This window comes from Pezoporus occidentalis, unplaced genomic scaffold (assembly GCF_034315485.1).
Source record: "Pezoporus occidentalis ecotype Australia unplaced genomic scaffold, CSIRO_AGI_Poc_V1 ctg159, whole genome shotgun sequence".
NCBI lineage: Eukaryota > Metazoa > Chordata > Aves > Psittaciformes > Psittacidae > Pezoporus > Pezoporus occidentalis.
Window position 1 is genome coordinate 578,183 of NW_026913415.1, and position 16,892 is coordinate 595,074.

Genomic DNA, 16,892 nt, shown 5'->3' on the forward strand with positions numbered 1-16,892 from the left:
GGAGGATCTCTTGTGTAAGCTCCTTTAGCTCCTTTCTGAGAGTGACTCCTTGGTTTAATATTATTCATATCTATTAGGTGTCAGAGAAGTTGTGGAAGTTACTTGCCCAATAGAGGAAGGGCTGCTTCCAGTTGAAACACAGGCACAGCATGGTCAAAACAAGCTCTGGAGAAAGGACCAGGTTCCTGTCACCTTGCAGCTCCTCCAAATTTGGGTTCAGTTGCTCTTGTGTGTCATGGTGTGTGTGTGTTCCTGACATATGTGATAGTCTTGCTGTGACTGAACTGTTCTTGGCTAATGAAGGGTACTGGTGAAGTACATCTGCCCTGTTTTTACCTTTGCAGCTCTGGGTTTTTTTTAGTGTGTGTAAGTAATGGCTTGAATTTTGCCTCTTCCCCTCATAGCAGAGCAGTTTATGGTTGTTTCTCATGTTTGATTCCCAGCTCCTGGGGAATGTTACTGCTAAAGATATATTTTATAGTTTGTTATTTCACAATGGAGCCAAATCCAGCTACAGTGGTAATGCATTTGGGTATTTCAATGCCACTGTTCCTCTTGGAGAGAGTGTGAGGGAGCTGGAGAATTTGGTTTACTTGTAGAACCTGGGAGGAGAATTAGTCTGGACCAGAAGGAGCATTAAAGGTGGTACAGGTGGTCTTTGCTGGTCTGAACGAGTGCTAAGAGATACAAATCATGGAATCACGGAACGATTTGGGTTGAAGGGACCTTAAAGATCTCCCAGCTCCAACCCCTGCCATGGGCAGGGACCCCTTCCACTAGAGCAGCTTGCTCCAAGCCCCTGTGTCCAACCTGGCCTTGAACACTGCCAGGGATGGGGCAGCCACAGCTTCTCTGGGCACCCTGTGCCAGCGCCTCAGCACCCTCACAGGGAAGAGCTTCTGCCTAAGAGCTCATCTCAGTCTCCCCTTGGGCAGGTTCAAGCCATTCCCCTTGGCCTGTCCCTACATCCCTTGTCCCAAGCCCCTCTCCAGGTTTCCTGCAGCCCCTTCAGGCACTGGAGCTGCTCTCAGGTCTCCCCTTCAGGAGCCTTCTCTTGTCCAGGCTGCCCCAGCCCAGCTCTCTCAGCCTGGCTCCAGAGCAGAGCTGCTCCAGCCCTCGCAGCATCTCCATGGCCTCCTCTGGCCTCGCTCCAACAGCTCCACGTCCCTCTTGTGCTGCTGCCCCAGAGCTGGATCAGGGCTGCAGGGGGGGTCTCCCCTTCATGCAGCAGAGGGGCAGCACTGGGTGTGCAGCACAGGGCAGATTGCAGTGAGGGCAGAAGGACTCAGTGTCTGGTAGGACTGTTTGACTTTCGGTCCCTTTTTCCTTTGCCTGGTGCTCAGGCACGAGAAGACAGGTGTCTGTGGTCTGTAGAACAGAAACTCTTGTTGGTAGTACTTTTGAAATGTCAAATGCAGCTCTTTGCTGAGCCCTGGTAGTTTGGTACTCCTCCATGCAGGGTGCAAGTGTGGAAGAGCAACAGATACTCAGTCTGCTAGTGGATAGTTTTGGAGTTTAAATATTCCTGCTCTGGTAGAATAATGGATTTAGGACTCCTGTAGCCCTCTTTGTGTAACGTCTTTGGTTACTGATTATGCTCAGAGGTGTCTTTTATGTTTTATTTGGCCTAATTTGTTGGGTTTTGGTTGTTTTTTTTTTTTCTGAGGTGATTGCACTTTTTAAAGCTTTCTGTTACTTTATTTTCCCAAGATTGCCCTCTTTGAGTTAATGTTGGAAGTATGAACTCTTTGAGTTAGAAATACAGTCACATTGAGGCTGTTTAACTTGCACTGCCACTGTTAAGCATTCTGATTTAGTTCCTTCCCTGTAACATAGGTCAGTTCACTTCTGTTGTTTGAGTTTCTTGTGCTGGTTCTTTTGGTCAGGCTAAAGTTCACTCTCCTTGGCTACCTTTGAGATAACCTTGACGTGAGTGTGCTGAAATGTCACCCCTTCTGTAGGCCTTTCCCCTTCTCACTGGGAGCTTGTTTAAGGCTGTCATCAATTAAAACAATAAAATGGGGCTGGGGGTCTTTTTGTGATAGGGGCGTCAGCACCTCGAAGGGAGGTGTTATCGGGAAGGTTTTCCCAGTTTCCAAGCAGAACACTTTTAAGTACATATAAATATGTACAGAGTCAACAGGTCAACATTTACCCCTGGTACATATTCATTAAAATACTTATCTTAATTCTATAGGACTTCTCCGGTGAGTAATGTAGTATCTGACCCTTACTTGTGCAGACCTATTGTACACAACTCACACTTCTGGTGCTGATTATGTCCTTTCGTGTTAGAAAAATGCCAGAACACTCTCTCTCAAGTAGTTGGTGCTGCTTTCTGTCAATTTTTCACCAAACAGCTTCCACAGAGCCCTTTGCAGTGTTCCACTGATGCTCTGCTGTGGTAAAGCAGGAGAGAGCTGGCTCTTGGTGCCCAGGAAGGTTCTATGACTGCTGCAGTAAGAGGTGAAGGCAGGAGTGGGAGGTGGGTGCTCACTTCAGCAGCCAGGATGTGAAACTGTTTGAAATAGTGATGGAGCTGGAAATCATGGAATCATGGAATGGTTTGGGTTGAAGGGACCTTAAAGATCTTCTAATTCCAACCCCCTTGCCACGGGCAGGGACACCTTCCACTAGAGCAGCTTGCTCCAAGCCCCTGTGTCCAACCTGGCCTTGAGCACTGCCAGGGATGGGGCAGCCACAGCTTCTCTGGGCACCCTGTGCCAGCGCCTCAGCACCCTCACAGGGAAGAGCTTCTGCCTAAGAGCTCATCTCAGTCTCCCCTCTGGCAGGTTCAAGCCATTCCCCTTGGCCTGTCCCTCCATCCCTTGTCCCAAGCCCCTCTCCAGGTTTCCTGCAGCCCCTTCAGGCACTGGAGCTGCTCTCAGGTCTCCCCTTCAGGAGCCTTCTCTTGTCCAGGCTGCCCCAGCCCAGCTCTCTCGGCCTGGCTCCAGAGCAGAGCTGCTCCAGCCCTTGCAGCATCTCCATGGCCTTCTTTGGACATGATGCCATGATGCTACACCTACGCCTCACCTTTTTTCATCTCCTTTTTATATTAAGAGGTTGTTCTCATTTAGACAAAGACCACAAGCTGATTAATGCCAAATTTAGACTTGGTTATTCTTCCACAACAGAGATAACTTTCGAGACTTGCTTGGCTTTGTGCATGTCCAGCAGATCTTGCAGTAGCTTTGTGTTAATGCGAAGGAACTGAAAGGCACTGGGAGATGTTCACGGTGAGGGGCAGAGGCAGCTCTCCTCCGGCAAGAAAATAACTTTGAGCACTATTTAAGCCCCAGAACGTAGGTTTTACTTGAACATAATGCTGTCCATTCACTGTCTGCAGTGTATGACCCCAGCAATGGCTTTTTTTTCTTGCGTGACTTTCACTTTAAACTGTTGAACTACTCTCTCAAATTCAACTCAACAGTTGCATTTGGCCTCTTTTAATAACCATTAGGAAGCCTTCCCAGGACATTCCTGTTGTTGCCTGCAGTCTGGGTGTGTTTCATGTTTGCTGAGATGTAATGTTTGGGTGCAGTTTTTGGTGCTCGATTTCACACCAAGTCAGAGCTTGAGCTCAGTTGCTTCATGTTGTGTATTTACTGTGTCTATTTACCCTGAGTCAGCGTGACTGAACAGGCACCTTATCACCCTTTGGCTGTAGTAAAGCAGATAAGTGGCCTCTTTTCTGATAAGCGTTGAGTGTGGTGAGGCCTGAGCTTGTGTGAGGGAAATTTCCATGTTTTGAACCATGAAAACTGTGTATTGCTGTTTGGTTTTAGTATTGTCATGCATATTTTTAATAAGCAGGTTGTGTCCGTGCCTGCTTTGTCATGGGGTAATTGCATGGTGTTGTGAAGAGGACAGATGTGTTAGAGGTATTTATTCCACTTACAGTGAAGTAATAGCCCCAACTGACAAACTGCCCCATCCCTCTGGTGAAACACGAGTTACTCACCTGTGTCTGAAAGCAGGATTGGTGTGTGGGGTGGGTTTGTTGGCAGGATGTGAGTGGGTAGTGAGGAACTACTGAGTTCAGCTTCTGATCTGCTGCACGTGTTTTGGAAACTAGAGATATGAAACAGTATGTTTCCCTGTGCCTTACAAGCATGGTTAATAGGGACTGGAGACAACGAGGTATGGATTGATCAGGTAACCTCAGCAATAAGTGAAGGAAGTGCTTTAGCTTTTACTATGGCTGGTAGCATCTGGGCCTCCTGAGGGCAGTTTTGGGAATGAACCTCCTCATGATGAAGAGGCTGAAATGCAGCTCTCCTGCTTTACGTGCCTTCCTCTGGTCACTTCCTAAAAAGAAACGTATGTCAGCATGTAGCCCAAGGTCTGATTTGATCCCTGGGGGTACAGGCAGAGGTATTGCAGTCCCTTGGATGTGTGTACCTTAGTGGCTGCTTGTCTCCGTTCCCTTTGAGCAGAGACCGGTGCCAGCATGGCCCTGGTGCCTTTGCTCTAGCCCAGGTTGCCTCTTGCATCCGAGGCGTGACTTTTCTCTATAGATACCTGGTTGTCTGCTTTCCTTTGGGCAAATAAGTGCTTAAAACTACTCAGCAGAGTCTGAGCAGGTGAAAAGTTGTGTATGGCAGGCAGGAAGATACCTTTTGGTTTGAAGATGTCTTTTACTGCAAATACACCAATTCTGTGACATTCACAAATGCGCTTTCACTAAAGTAAATATCCCAAAGTGCGTACTAGAAGCTTTTATCCCAGTGAAAAGGCTTTTTATCTTTGATACTCCTTGGATAGGACTTGATTATGTCTAGAAAATTGTGATCAGGCAGTTACTGACAGCGGGAGGAAATAAAGAAGCTGACAGCTTGATCCCTGTGCCAGAAAGACTCGGTGCTATTATGGACTTGGTGTTGGTAAGCAGTGAAGAAATGATAGAAGAACTTGAAAATAACTCACTGGTGTGTCTATTCATTTGAAAATAGCAGAGAAAACAACTTTGTGATGGAGAGTGAATTTGGCAAAACTAATAAAGGCAGTTGTTGAAGTCAGCTATATTGAGCAAAGAGTATAATATTGGTTGACTAGACCATAACATTTCCCAAGTATCATAAGTGCTGGAACCAGTGAGTATCTACATTGCAAAGAGGGCAGAGGATTTAAAAGGCTGTTAAAGGTGCCCCGCTTCTCCCTAAGTGAAAAATAAGGACTGAGCTACCAAGAAGCAGCCATTTAATGGTGAGAACTTGAAGAAAAATCAAAACCCCTGGAGTTGTAAAGGAAGTGAGGGAATTAAGGGATTTTTCTCACACATTTCACAGCAGAGATGGTAACATGCAATTATTTTATGTAAAATGTGGGGCATTCACTGGGTTCAGCTATGAGCATGTTGTCTATAGATCTACTTTGCTCAGAAGGGAAGGAGCAGACTAGCTGGAACCTCCTAGTAATCCCCTTATCAGTTGCTTTTGGGATGAGTGTTTGGTAGTGTTAATGAATGACTTGGCACAAACCTATTTGGAGACATTTGGTTCAGAGGAGGATTCAAGCAGGCACAGTACAGGAAAAATCCAGGCAGCTGGGAGGATCCTAGCAATGGAAGTGGTACAAAGTGTCATGATAGGTCTCATCAACACAGAGATGGAAAAGAATATGGGATGCATTCAGCTGGCTACAATTGCTGGTGTTCGAGTTGTGTCACAGCATTTGTCTTGCACTGTCTTCTTTGCAAACATCACACCCGGCTGTTTGGCTGCTTGGGACTGCCCTGAATTCATTTGCTAAAGGTTTCTAGAGATAAGTAATCCTGAAGGCACACAAAATAACCTGGCCGAGTTGAGTCGCTGTGCTAAGGTTGAAGAACAGTGGCAAAGCCTCGTGTATGCTGCTGGGCCAGAATTCACCACCAGCTTCAAAATGCAGTGTCTTGGAAATTAAGATCCAAAGGATGTGAAACTGCATCAAGGAACCAGCAGTGAACTAAACCCTTTTGAATTGAAGGCCAGTCTTGTTGGTAGTTCTGCTATGGATTTGGGACTTCTGGGGAATACTGCAGGGGTGCTTTGGTTAGATGTTGTGTACAGGGCCTCGTCCTGCATCACTGAGACACCCCCGGTAACTTCATTCCCCAACAGGAAGTCCTGGATTTCTTCTGTCTGTTGATGGACAGCGGGTTCTGTTCTATTGTTGTTATCATTCTGTCTGGTTTGTGGTGAGTTTAAATACGTGTCTTGTAAAGACTAATCTCAGCCTTGCCTTAGCTACAAGGACAGGTGTCCGCTGGGAATAAATCTGCTGGTCTTCAAGTCACTGCACTATGGTCAAATGTGGGGGGGTTCTAGGGAGGTGCTTCCTTTTTTGGATTTAACTTGCTGTTGCTGTGAGGGAATGACTTGTTTCCGGGATTTGAATGGGGGATGTATGTACAGGGCAGGTTAGCTGGTTAATGGTCAGATTGGATTAGTTCGCTGCCAGTTGGAGGAAGGTACGTGGTGTCTTGATGCTGGGAGGAGGGTGACCTGCCTGTAATGAGTGTCAAATCTGGTCCTCCTCACCAAGCTGAGGAGCTTTAAGTCAGCCGGTAGCCCAAACCACTGTTGGTTTTCTTAAGGGAATATGAAATAGAAAAAAAGTGGTCTTTTATCTCCTTCCCAGCCAATCTTGCATGCTGCTTTCCATGAATACCTGGAATGATATTTTCTTAGGAGGATGTTAAAATAGCTCAGGCTGACCAGAGACAAATGATACTCAAATGGCTCAAGTTTTGGCCCAAGAGATGGACTGTGTAGGCTTTGAGCAGGGTGTTCAGTGGGAAATTGCTCTCTGGTCTTAACTGGAGATGGGAGCCGACACCTCGCAGCAGTGGTTCCCAAACCATGGAGGTGACTGAAGTGCGTGAAGGGCAGTGCCTCAATGGGAGATGGTGACCGTGTGTAAATGCTAGATCAGCTTAGCTGAGTATTTGTCTCTGCTGACCTATTTCTCCTTAGATCAGAGGAGGAAGTGCCAAAATTAAGTCAGGACCTCTTTGAGACACACTTAAAGTAAACTGAGGACATGGAAGGAAGCAGGAAGTACAGGAACTAGGGACCTGCTGAATCACAGACTGTGACTGATTGCTGCCTCCTGCCTCCTCTTTCATGTTTTAATGATCAGAATATTAGGGAAGAATGGAAGACTTAAGCTGAAAAGAGACTTGAACTTGGGGGCATCAGGCTTGTGCTTTAAGAAGGGTCCTGATGCCTGGACTATGAAGTAGGACGTTCTTGCTCTAGTTTCCTGGAGTTATAATATAAAGCAATCACCGTGGAGAATCATGAATTACTTGAAATGCAACAGAAGTATCGAAGGTACCTGAATTTTCAGGAGTGTGCAATTCAAGCCAGATCTCTGCAGTGATGGAGGTGTCGAATACCTGCCTCTGTGCTCAGAGCTGTGTAGTGAGGAGTTTGGAGCAAGTAGCAGGGCTGGGGGTCTTTGAAATACCAAACCCAACCTTGTACATTTAATGCACGTTTAACTCCCAAACAGCATTTGAAAAAAGACTTACAGGGCCGTACTTAAACCCTCATTGTCTTGTGTGGGTCCTGCAGGTACTTCGATGGCAACTTGGAGAAGCTCTTTGCAGAGTGTCATGTAATTAATCCAAGTAAAAAGTCTCGAACGCGCCAGATGAACACCAGGTCATCAGCCCAGGATATGCCTTGTCAGATCTGCTACCTGAATTACCCCAACTCGGTGAGTACCTGACCAGTGACTCCCCATGCTGCTGCCAGAAAACGTTTTGGGTGCATGTCTGCAAGGCCGTCTCCAGCAGTATTTTAAGAAAGCCTTTGAAATGAAGCTGAGATTTCACTTCTTTTGTTGATTAAATCCTCTAATTGATAGTATATGCCTTAAAACATGATGCTCAAGGTTGTTTTTTAATGCGGTAAACTTTGTCTTGTGTGCTGCAGGTGATCCAAGTGTGGTCACCCCACCACATTATCTAGTACTTCAGTGTTCCCTTTAGTTCTTATGATGTGTCTCTAAAGCAAATCTCAAACAGTAGTAGTTTACCCCACATGGGATTGTATTTCAAGTGAAGTGATTATCCCTTCTTATAAAAGTAGTAAATAATGCTACCAGGTAATCAAGCCAGGAAGCCTAGAGAAACTGAGGAGGAGTAGAAATATCTATGAGGTTGTACAGGTTGGAATACAAAACCAATAAGGGTATCTTTGGATCTCTCTCTTTGAATCTCTCTTGTGTTTGCGCAATACCTTCTTCATCAGAGAAGAGGAGGGTAGAAGGACTTGCTGAGGCTCTAAATGAAGAATTTCAGTTTCTGGTGAGATGGGTGATGAGGATTCTTTGGTTCTGCAGCTGTTCACACACACTGTACTTCCCCATGCACTAATGGGAGGTCCAGGCTTCTGCTGCCTTTTGTACAGGCCAGCAGCTTGCCTTGGCTTTCCAGGGGCAGGACATAATGATGGGAGATCCTGGAAGAAAATGAGATGAGTGGAAGAGTTCATCTGTGGCTGTGCCAAAAGGCAGGGCGCTGACATGCAGGAGGAATTCTTCCTTTATTGGAACCTACTGTTCCTGGTGGAGCTGTCCTGACCCTCCCCTGCAATGCTTTAACGTCTGCCTGACCTTTAAAGCACCCCTTACATAAGGTTCCACTTGTGCTCTGGGTGTGTTTTATGAGCTTGCTTTTCAGCAAGAATGGAAACCATTATGACCTTTAGGGTTTCTGAGTGGCCCTGTATCAAGTGCTGTAGCCTTTCCCTTGCTCTGGAGCAGGCAGAGGAGAGGAAAGCCCAGTTTCAGGCTGCTAGGGTTCTCAATGTTAAGATCACCATTGCTCTTGAGCCGGAAGACTTTGTGTGTCTTCTTTTGCAGCTTGTGTGCACTGACTTCCTTTTTTAGAGAGCACATGCAATGGAGAATTGTTTCTTGCTTTGTATAAAGAGGTACTTTGAAAAAGAAAGATGAGAATTTTATTTGGAGGGGGAAATATGGGAGGAGACATCTTGAGCATCTGAATGCCCATCCCAGGGAAATTCAAATCTAGATTTTGGAGAATCCCAGACTGCTTTGGGTTGGGAGAGACCTTAAAGTTCATCCAGTCCCAACCCCTGCCATGGGCAGGGACCCCTTCCACTAGAGCAGCTTGCTCCAAGCCCCTGTGTCCAACCTGGCCTTGAACACTGCCAGGGATGGGGCAGCCACAGCTTCTCTGGGCACCCTGTGCCAGCGCCTCAGCACCCTCTTAATACATTGTTCTTCCCTTCAGAAGGTTCTCTTGGAAACTTAAAACTTAGATTTCACTTTCTTAATATATTCTCATCTTTTCACCCTAGGTGCTGGGTGGCAGGAACATGCCCCGTGCTCAGAGCTGAGGGGCACCTCCTCTGCCTGGGGTGCATGTGCTGCTGGGCAGATCTGCACAAAGCACACTGATACCTTTGGTCTGTCAGTCAAACAGCACGTTGAAAATAGCAGTGGGCCAGCTGTGAGAAAAGCAGTTTCATAGCTGGAGCAGGGAGATGCTGCAGTGAGCAGGGGCATTGTTGGTGCTCAGTCAAGACACAGCAGAGGGGATCCTCTGTTTCACTGGCATCCATCAATGTTGGAGCATTACTGAAACTATTGTTTCTTCTGTAAGAGGCCAGCATCTGTAGTGTCTGTGTCTAAGGTGACCATAAGCCTTCTGGTTTGAAATCTGTTTTAAATCTGCTTTTGTCAGTGTGAATTACAAATTCTACAGTAAGTTATGCTCAGTCCCTAACCTAAAAGCTCAGCTTTTAAACCCTCTTGCAGTGGTCAGCCTTTCCCCCCCTTCCCAGAAAAAGCTGTATTTCCATTCTCCAAGAGGCCCTTTCAGCCTATGGCAAGCTCAGACTATGGAGCTGTGCCTGTTAAGGAATGTTAGTGTACAGCTATTACAGGAATGTAAGAGTCTTGACTCTTCACCCTCCTGTAGGGTCATTGCAGGTGGTGTTTATCTGCCTTTTGAAGCACTTACAACAGAAATAGAGTCACCTCTAAAGAACTGTGTTTGGAGGTTTTGGGAAGCACCTGCCAGCCAAGGCATTGGTGCTCTCCTTGAGCCTGCATCGTGGTAGCTGAACGCTGAAGGAGAACTCTTAGTCCTTCTGTGTCACCATGAACCAGTATCAAGCTCCAGTTGTTTTATGTGAAACCCGTGTTGGTGAGGATGGGAACTGGGAGGGTCATGGCTTTGCCGCCCTCCTCCCTTCCATCTCGCCCTTCTGGTCCTGTTTGAGAGCAAAGTTGGGGTGTTCAGGGAACATTGTACTCTTGTCCAAACTGTCTGTTTGTTCTGAGGTTGACTTAGTCTGTCAGTGCTCCTGCTGAGTGAGGCCGTCATGGCAAACACATCTTGGAGCAGCCAATACCTTCTTTGATCACTTGGATGGTACCGGAAAAGCAGGGGCAGGTACGGAATGTCAACATGCTGCTGCTAGAATCAACCATAGAGTCATAGAATGGTTTGGGTTGGAAGGGACCTTCAAAGCTCATCCTGTTCCAACCCCCTCCAATGAGCAGGGACATCGTCAACTAGATGAGGTTGCCCAGAACCACATCCAGCCTGGCCTTGAGTGTCTCCAGGGATGGGGCATCCACCACCTCGCTGGGCAACCTGTGCCGGTGTTTTACCCTCAGTGTAAGGAATTTCTTCCTCATATCCAGCCTGAATCTCCTCCTTCAGTTTAAAACCATCACCCCTCATCCCATCACAACAGATCCTACTGAAAAGTCTCTTCCTATGTTTCTTACAGGCCCCTTTTAAGTACTGAAAGGCTACAATAAGGTCTCCCTGGAGCCTTCTCCGGGCTGAACAACCCCAGCTCTCTCAGCCTTTCTTCACAGCAGAGCTGCTCCAGCCCTTAGAGCATTTTTGTGGCCCTTCTCTGGACCCTCTCTAGCACCTGCCTTTGCAGGGAGAGCAGGTGATGGGTTATGGATCCAGTGAGAGCAGAGCTGTCGCTGCGGCAATGCACTGTTCCGCGTGATGCTTTAATGAGACCTTTGTGCTCGCTCCCTTGACATCTACTGTCAGCTTAGCCAAAAATAATTGGGAACTCCCTCAAAGTAAAGAGTTGACAGAGAGCTCTGAATTCTTTGCAGCCTGGGAGAAAGCGTGGTGCCTGCCTTGCATATGGGCATTTAGCTAAGGTTTTCATTGCCTGAAATAACCTGTAGGATGCATTCTTACCTGAGTTCTTCAGTGCTTCCTTGTGTGCGCTTGCTGCAGCAGTATTTAGGTTCATTAAGTGATGATCCCCTCCTCTGTGCTTTCTTCCCATCACGGGGAAAAGTCAGTGCTGTCTTCAGGGTCACAGAATCATTGAATCCCAGGTTGGAAGGAACCTCAACGATCATCTGGTCCAACATTTCTAGGCAAAGCACGGTTGTGTGCTCTCGGCATCCTTAAAGTTACAGATGTTGGGGCTTTTCTACCATAACTCTGCAAGTCCTGGGAGTGTCACTTGGCCACAGCAGCATCTCTGGAACATCAGGTACTTTGTTAGCTGACTCAGCAATGGATTTGAAGGTTTTTTGTCAGCCTTGGTGTACCTGGGCATCCCATAGCTGTCAGCATTCCCTGCTTGAGCTCTCTGTCAGGCTGCGGGGGTGACAGGCAGAGTCGAGCTGCTGGCTGCAGCACCACAGCATATTTCCAAGCCTCATGTCCAAACAATGATGGCAGGAGCACCAGATGGGTGTGATCCACAAAAGGGTGAGGCCATGGGAAGAATATACCAGCAAATACCTTCCCTCTGTGATCCCAGTGCTGCAGCAGCAAAGGATGAGTGTGCCCAGCTACTACACCAGTGTTGGATGAACAACATGTGGTGGCTGCAACCTTGAGCCTGTAATGGTCAAGGAGGTGGTTTGGGAAGAACACTAATCTCCTCTTAAAATGGGCTCTCTCCTTAATTGTCAGCATCTCACTGCTGTTTTGGTCGGTTCCATGGAGGATACCAGGTTTCTCCCGTTTGTGGAGTTTTAGACAAGTTGATGGTATCTCAGGGTGGGGCTCTTGCTTTATCTTCTTGGTTGAGAATAAGGTGGTTTGAAAAGCTATATTGAAAGAATATTGTTTGTTCTTGCCCCTGGCTCTGAGTATAGAGTAACTTCATTTCAGTCTTTCCTCAGCAGTGTTTGCTTCTCCACGCCTTGTGTAACCGTTCAGTCCCAGATGGTATCTTAACATACTGTGTCAGTGATAACATACACAGATGAAGTTGTCCTTGTTGCTGTCTGCAACAAGCTAATCATTAGTGAATTTCAGTTAGTAATTTACACCTGCCCATCAGGATCTTTAGTGCCAGCATCTGAGGTTCAGGGGGCAGTTCACCAGGCAAGGTGGCAAACGCGATGTGCGTGCGTTGAAAGCATAGGCGCACACAAACCCCCCTGTGTCTGCTCAGTGCTCACCCAGTTAAGCAGACTACTCACTGATTGCTTAGTTTCCTACACAACAGGGAGTAAATTGGTGCCTGTGCATAGCTGGTGTGTGTATTCCAGGACTTTCGGGTGGCACCCGCGTGTGACAGCAGGCCAAGTGGAAACACCAGGAGGAAATAAGACTCCATATCATCTTCTAACCATGACCTGTTTGTGCTGTTGCATTTACTTTACTAGTTTGCAAGAGTAAAACAGGAGAGCTGTGCTGTGCTCCATTTGTACTCTTAAAACAAGGACCAGCTCAAAAGGGCAGGCAGGAAACGTCAGCCCCACCTTTCCTTGCTGCTAGGGTTGGGATTAAAGTCTGGCGATGAAATCATGACTGAAGTTGCCTTGGCAATGTTCTGTAGTGGTGATGAACTAAAATAAATAGTAGCATCTCAAGTTTGGTGTGGGGGTGAGATGTGATAAACGGCTCAGCTTGAGAAGGATGAAGTGATCCAGTGAATCCACTTGCTAGCCATCCACTGTCTTGTGTTCTCTGTTGTTGCAGTACTTCACTGGCCTAGAGTGTGGACACAAGTTCTGTATGCAGTGCTGGAGTGAATATTTAACTACCAAAATAATGGAGGAAGGCATGGGACAGGTAAACTGGCTTATTTCTGGAAAGTGTGTGTATTGTAGACAAAGGGGAAAGAAAAGGGGGGAATTCTTTCCTCACTAAAATGACAAAAACCACCCAAATGAAACAAAAAAACCAACAAAATCATGAAAGAAAGCTTTGGGGGCTGCAGCCTTTGCCACTGGTGAAGCTGGAGGGAGCTACATGGTGTCAGTGCAGGCATCTGCTCTGGGTGGGAGGAATCGTGCTGTGCACAGTGGCACATCTGGGATGTGATGATAGAGCCAGTGTGCTATTTTTGGTGTGGATTTGAGTGAAATCTGTTGCCTTGGAATTCTTTGTGATGCAAAACCAGGATAAACTGATTCTTTTGTGACCTTTTTGTGTGTTGTATTTTTTTTTTTCCAGACCATTTCATGCCCTGCTCATGGCTGTGATATCTTAGTTGATGACAATACAGTTATGTAAGTATGAGGAGTTGCTGCCTCTTGGCTTTCCTCTCTGTTTCCATTTTACTACTCATGTACTATTCAAATGTACGGACTTAAGATAAAACCTGCATTAAGGTAGCAGGGAGGTTGATCACGACCTGTCTGTTTTGATACAAGCCTGTCTCTTAGCTTCTGTCCCGCTAAAAGCCCATGCCATGGTACTTGGAGAAAAGACTCCTTGGCCAGTTTGGTCAGCATGACAGCAGAATAAGCACCAGGCAGACTCCCCAAACCCTGTTTAACTGCTTTGTGCATTTTCCTTTCCTTTGATTTATGTAGGAATTTAAGACTTCCTACTGAGGTCAACCCACTGGTTCCCCAAGTCCTATAGCTGTAGTTAATACGTGAGTCAGGGGAAAGAAGTCCTGCATACAGCCTGATGGAGGGTGTGTTTTATGCCCTCTGATAGAAAGCAGTTCACCCTTGAACATAAGATTTGATTAAGCTGGTATGTCAGCCTGTGTCACTGGGCTTATTAAGTTGTCCAGCTGTAGGATGACAGCTCGTACATGGCAAAGCCCTGAATTCCGTGAGCTTCCTTCTCTTTTGTAATGGGTGGTGTTATTGCATGAGTAATATCCTTCATCATTCTCAACCTTGATTAAGTTCATTTGAATTCTTCATACTAAAAAGCATCTAAATAGAAGCTTACTCTGCTACCTTCTTCTTTCCTTCTTGAAGCCTGACTCACTCATTGATATTAATTTGCTGGGGTTTCTATCAGTTGCTTTCAGACCAGCCCCTTTGTGTTAGTGGCTCTGTTAGTCACAGCGTGTGGGCTGCATAGATGTGGAAGTAGCTGAAATGTTTTCGTGCCCTGTGGAGGGGTGGGTTGTAGAGTCCAGAAGGTGGAAACTGAACTGAAGTTGGCTTAATACCTTGAGTGGCTTGATGGAGGTTTTAGTTTAGCAGAGCCCGATCTGGACTTGTGGTGTCGGACGCTCAGCAGGAAATCTCTGCAGTGATTTTTTGATTGCAGCAGTTCAGATAGTGCACGTGAAGTGGTGGAATGGTTGGAGCCTGTGGTAGTGCCAATAGCAAGGAAAGGGTGGAAGAAGTGAGCAGCGCTGCCCTCTGTTGCTATGGCTTCTGACTGTCCCTCACAGCTTTTAGAGCACAAACGCCATGACACTGGGGTGAATCTTCACCTCAAGCTATGCGCCTTTTCCTGGTCTGGCAGGGACACCTGGAATGTCTGGGGAGGGAGGTGCAGCTTTTTGTGAAAGCCTAATGTTTTCCTTTAAAACCAAAGGTGGCCATCTTAGGAAACGGCATGAATAAATACAAGTAATCCCAATTGGAATTTGCACCCCTTCCCATGTCCTTGATTATTCTCTTTTTAAGGTCTCTTTCCAAGGTCTCCAGCCCTAGGCTTCCAAGCTATAGGAATGTGTAATGTAGACACATCAGTTTCTTCATCTATGAGAAAATCAAAGCAGATAGGCCAAGGAATTCATTTGCTCCCCTCTCAGCACTCGCCCTCGGTAAGGCAGTACATCTCCAAGCTGAGCCGTCTCTTTAGGAGTCCAGACAGCCCAAATTCATATGACTTTCCTGCATTTGTGAGTATTCCCCTATCTTATTGCCCATTTCCTTTGTTCCTGTTGGGCTTAAGTAGGAAGGCTGAAGTCAGGGTCCCTTTCAGTTCCTTCAAGACCTTCAGACTGGCTGAAGGTAATCTGCCTCTATCCCTTGGTCACCTTTGCTAATGCTGCTGGTAATTGCTTTAACCTACATGCAGAGCTGATTTCATGAATGAGCAAGGCAGGTTCCTTCTTTACCAGCACGTCTGATGGCTGCTGCTCGTGCATGGCAGCACGCTGGTACTACCCTCTGAGAGCCACCCCACTCCCTGGGAATGGATGGGGCTTGGGTTCCCATATGGAAGTCGTATGGAATGCTGCTGTGTTTTTATCTTCCTTTGCATAGTTCCATCATTCATCAGTAATTCCACTGCTGCTGCATCACGTCAGAACATAGCAAGGTTTTGAAGTAATTCCCATGGGAAGCTCTTTGGCCTCTCACTTGATGTGCATTTTGCTGATGACACTGACTGGTGTCTTTGAGGAGTTTGCATTATCAAAATGGAAAACAAGTGTAAAATGTATGGGTTGATGCAGGATTACTATCATCTTTGGAGGAGTTTTTGAGATTGGGTAGTTCTGAGCTACCAGAAGATGTCAAGGTTATTTTGCAAGCACTTTGCTTTCCAGCCTGGCTTCTTTGGTGAGGTTGCTTCTTTTATATAGCTTGGCTCACAGGGGAACATACCCCAGGATATGGTTTGTGGGCACTGGGAATGGGTTTGATCTCTGAATTTGTCTAGTTTTATTCATTGTTTGTCAAAAGATGGTAATATTCAGAGCAAAGTTCTTGAAGGTCTTGACCTGAGGGGTGCTATGGAAGTGCTGTTGAGCACAGAGCATAGAATGGTTTAGGTTGGAAAGAACCTTAAAGCTCACCCAGTTTCAACCCCTGCCACGGGCAGGGACACCTTCCACTAGAGCAGCTTGCTCCAAGCCCCTGTGTCCAACCTGGGACCTACAGCAGATTGTGTACTCCATGTGCTCCAGTTAGTTGAATGTTACTCTTCACTTAAATTCCAGCTCCTGATACTTACATGCAATACAATAAAGCTTTAAAGTGAGATTTATTATGTCTGGAAGCCCAGGTACAGAGTGAGAAAGTGACATTTCTAATGCATAATCCCAGTTCAGATTGGTCTTTCATTCTTCAAGGAGTGTCACTCCAGAATCGCAGGCTCATTGTGGACACGGGCCTGATGAGACGCTTTGCCAACTGATGTGTTTTGTGTTAGCACAGGGAAGTTGGCTGCCACCTGCTACGTTTATGTAATAACCAGCTCAGGGTTTGGTAAGGAGCAACCCAGACTGCCAAGGGCTTGGGTTCATGTGATGTTGCATCGTCACATGCACTGCTCTTCAGTGAATGTTGCTGTGATCACATAAGGAGGACACTTGATGTTTGGCTGCACCCTGCAATGGTTAACTTCATAATTGCAGTATTTATCCATGCTATGGCCTATATAAAGCTCTGTTCCACTGTCTGATTTAAAACAAACACCAAAAAGTGCATATTAATCCAGCTTTATATCTATATGTATGCAGAAGACACTTGAAAGTTGTATATACATGTGCCCTGCAATACACAGTTAAAGTGTTTTGAACGTATCTAGGCTGGGCAGTATGCAGATTCCAGCTGGGTTGGTGTGTTTAAGAGATAAGTGGTCACCATGCTCTTGAAGCATTCCTATCAACCCAGTTAATATTAGAAGTTAAATACAATATTTGTGGTGTTCATAATAATATGTGATCCAACAACTAAAGAGAGAACAGGTAAGTACAGAAAAAGTACCTGCAGTGTGGAGG

At 46.3% G+C, this 16,892-nt stretch overlaps 1 protein-coding gene across 1 annotated transcript in view; it reads left to right on the forward strand.

Annotated features, from left to right (window-relative positions):
- Window positions 1-16,892, forward strand: part of ARIH1 (ariadne RBR E3 ubiquitin protein ligase 1) — a 59,721-nt gene that overhangs the window by 25,231 nt on the left and 17,598 nt on the right. Inside the window, exons 3-5 of the mRNA XM_062612126.1 lie at window positions 7,560-7,704; window positions 12,944-13,036; window positions 13,421-13,476. Coding sequence (XP_062468110.1) covers window positions 7,560-7,704; window positions 12,944-13,036; window positions 13,421-13,476 — 294 coding nt within the window. The remainder of the gene's footprint in view (window positions 1-7,559; window positions 7,705-12,943; window positions 13,037-13,420; window positions 13,477-16,892) is intronic.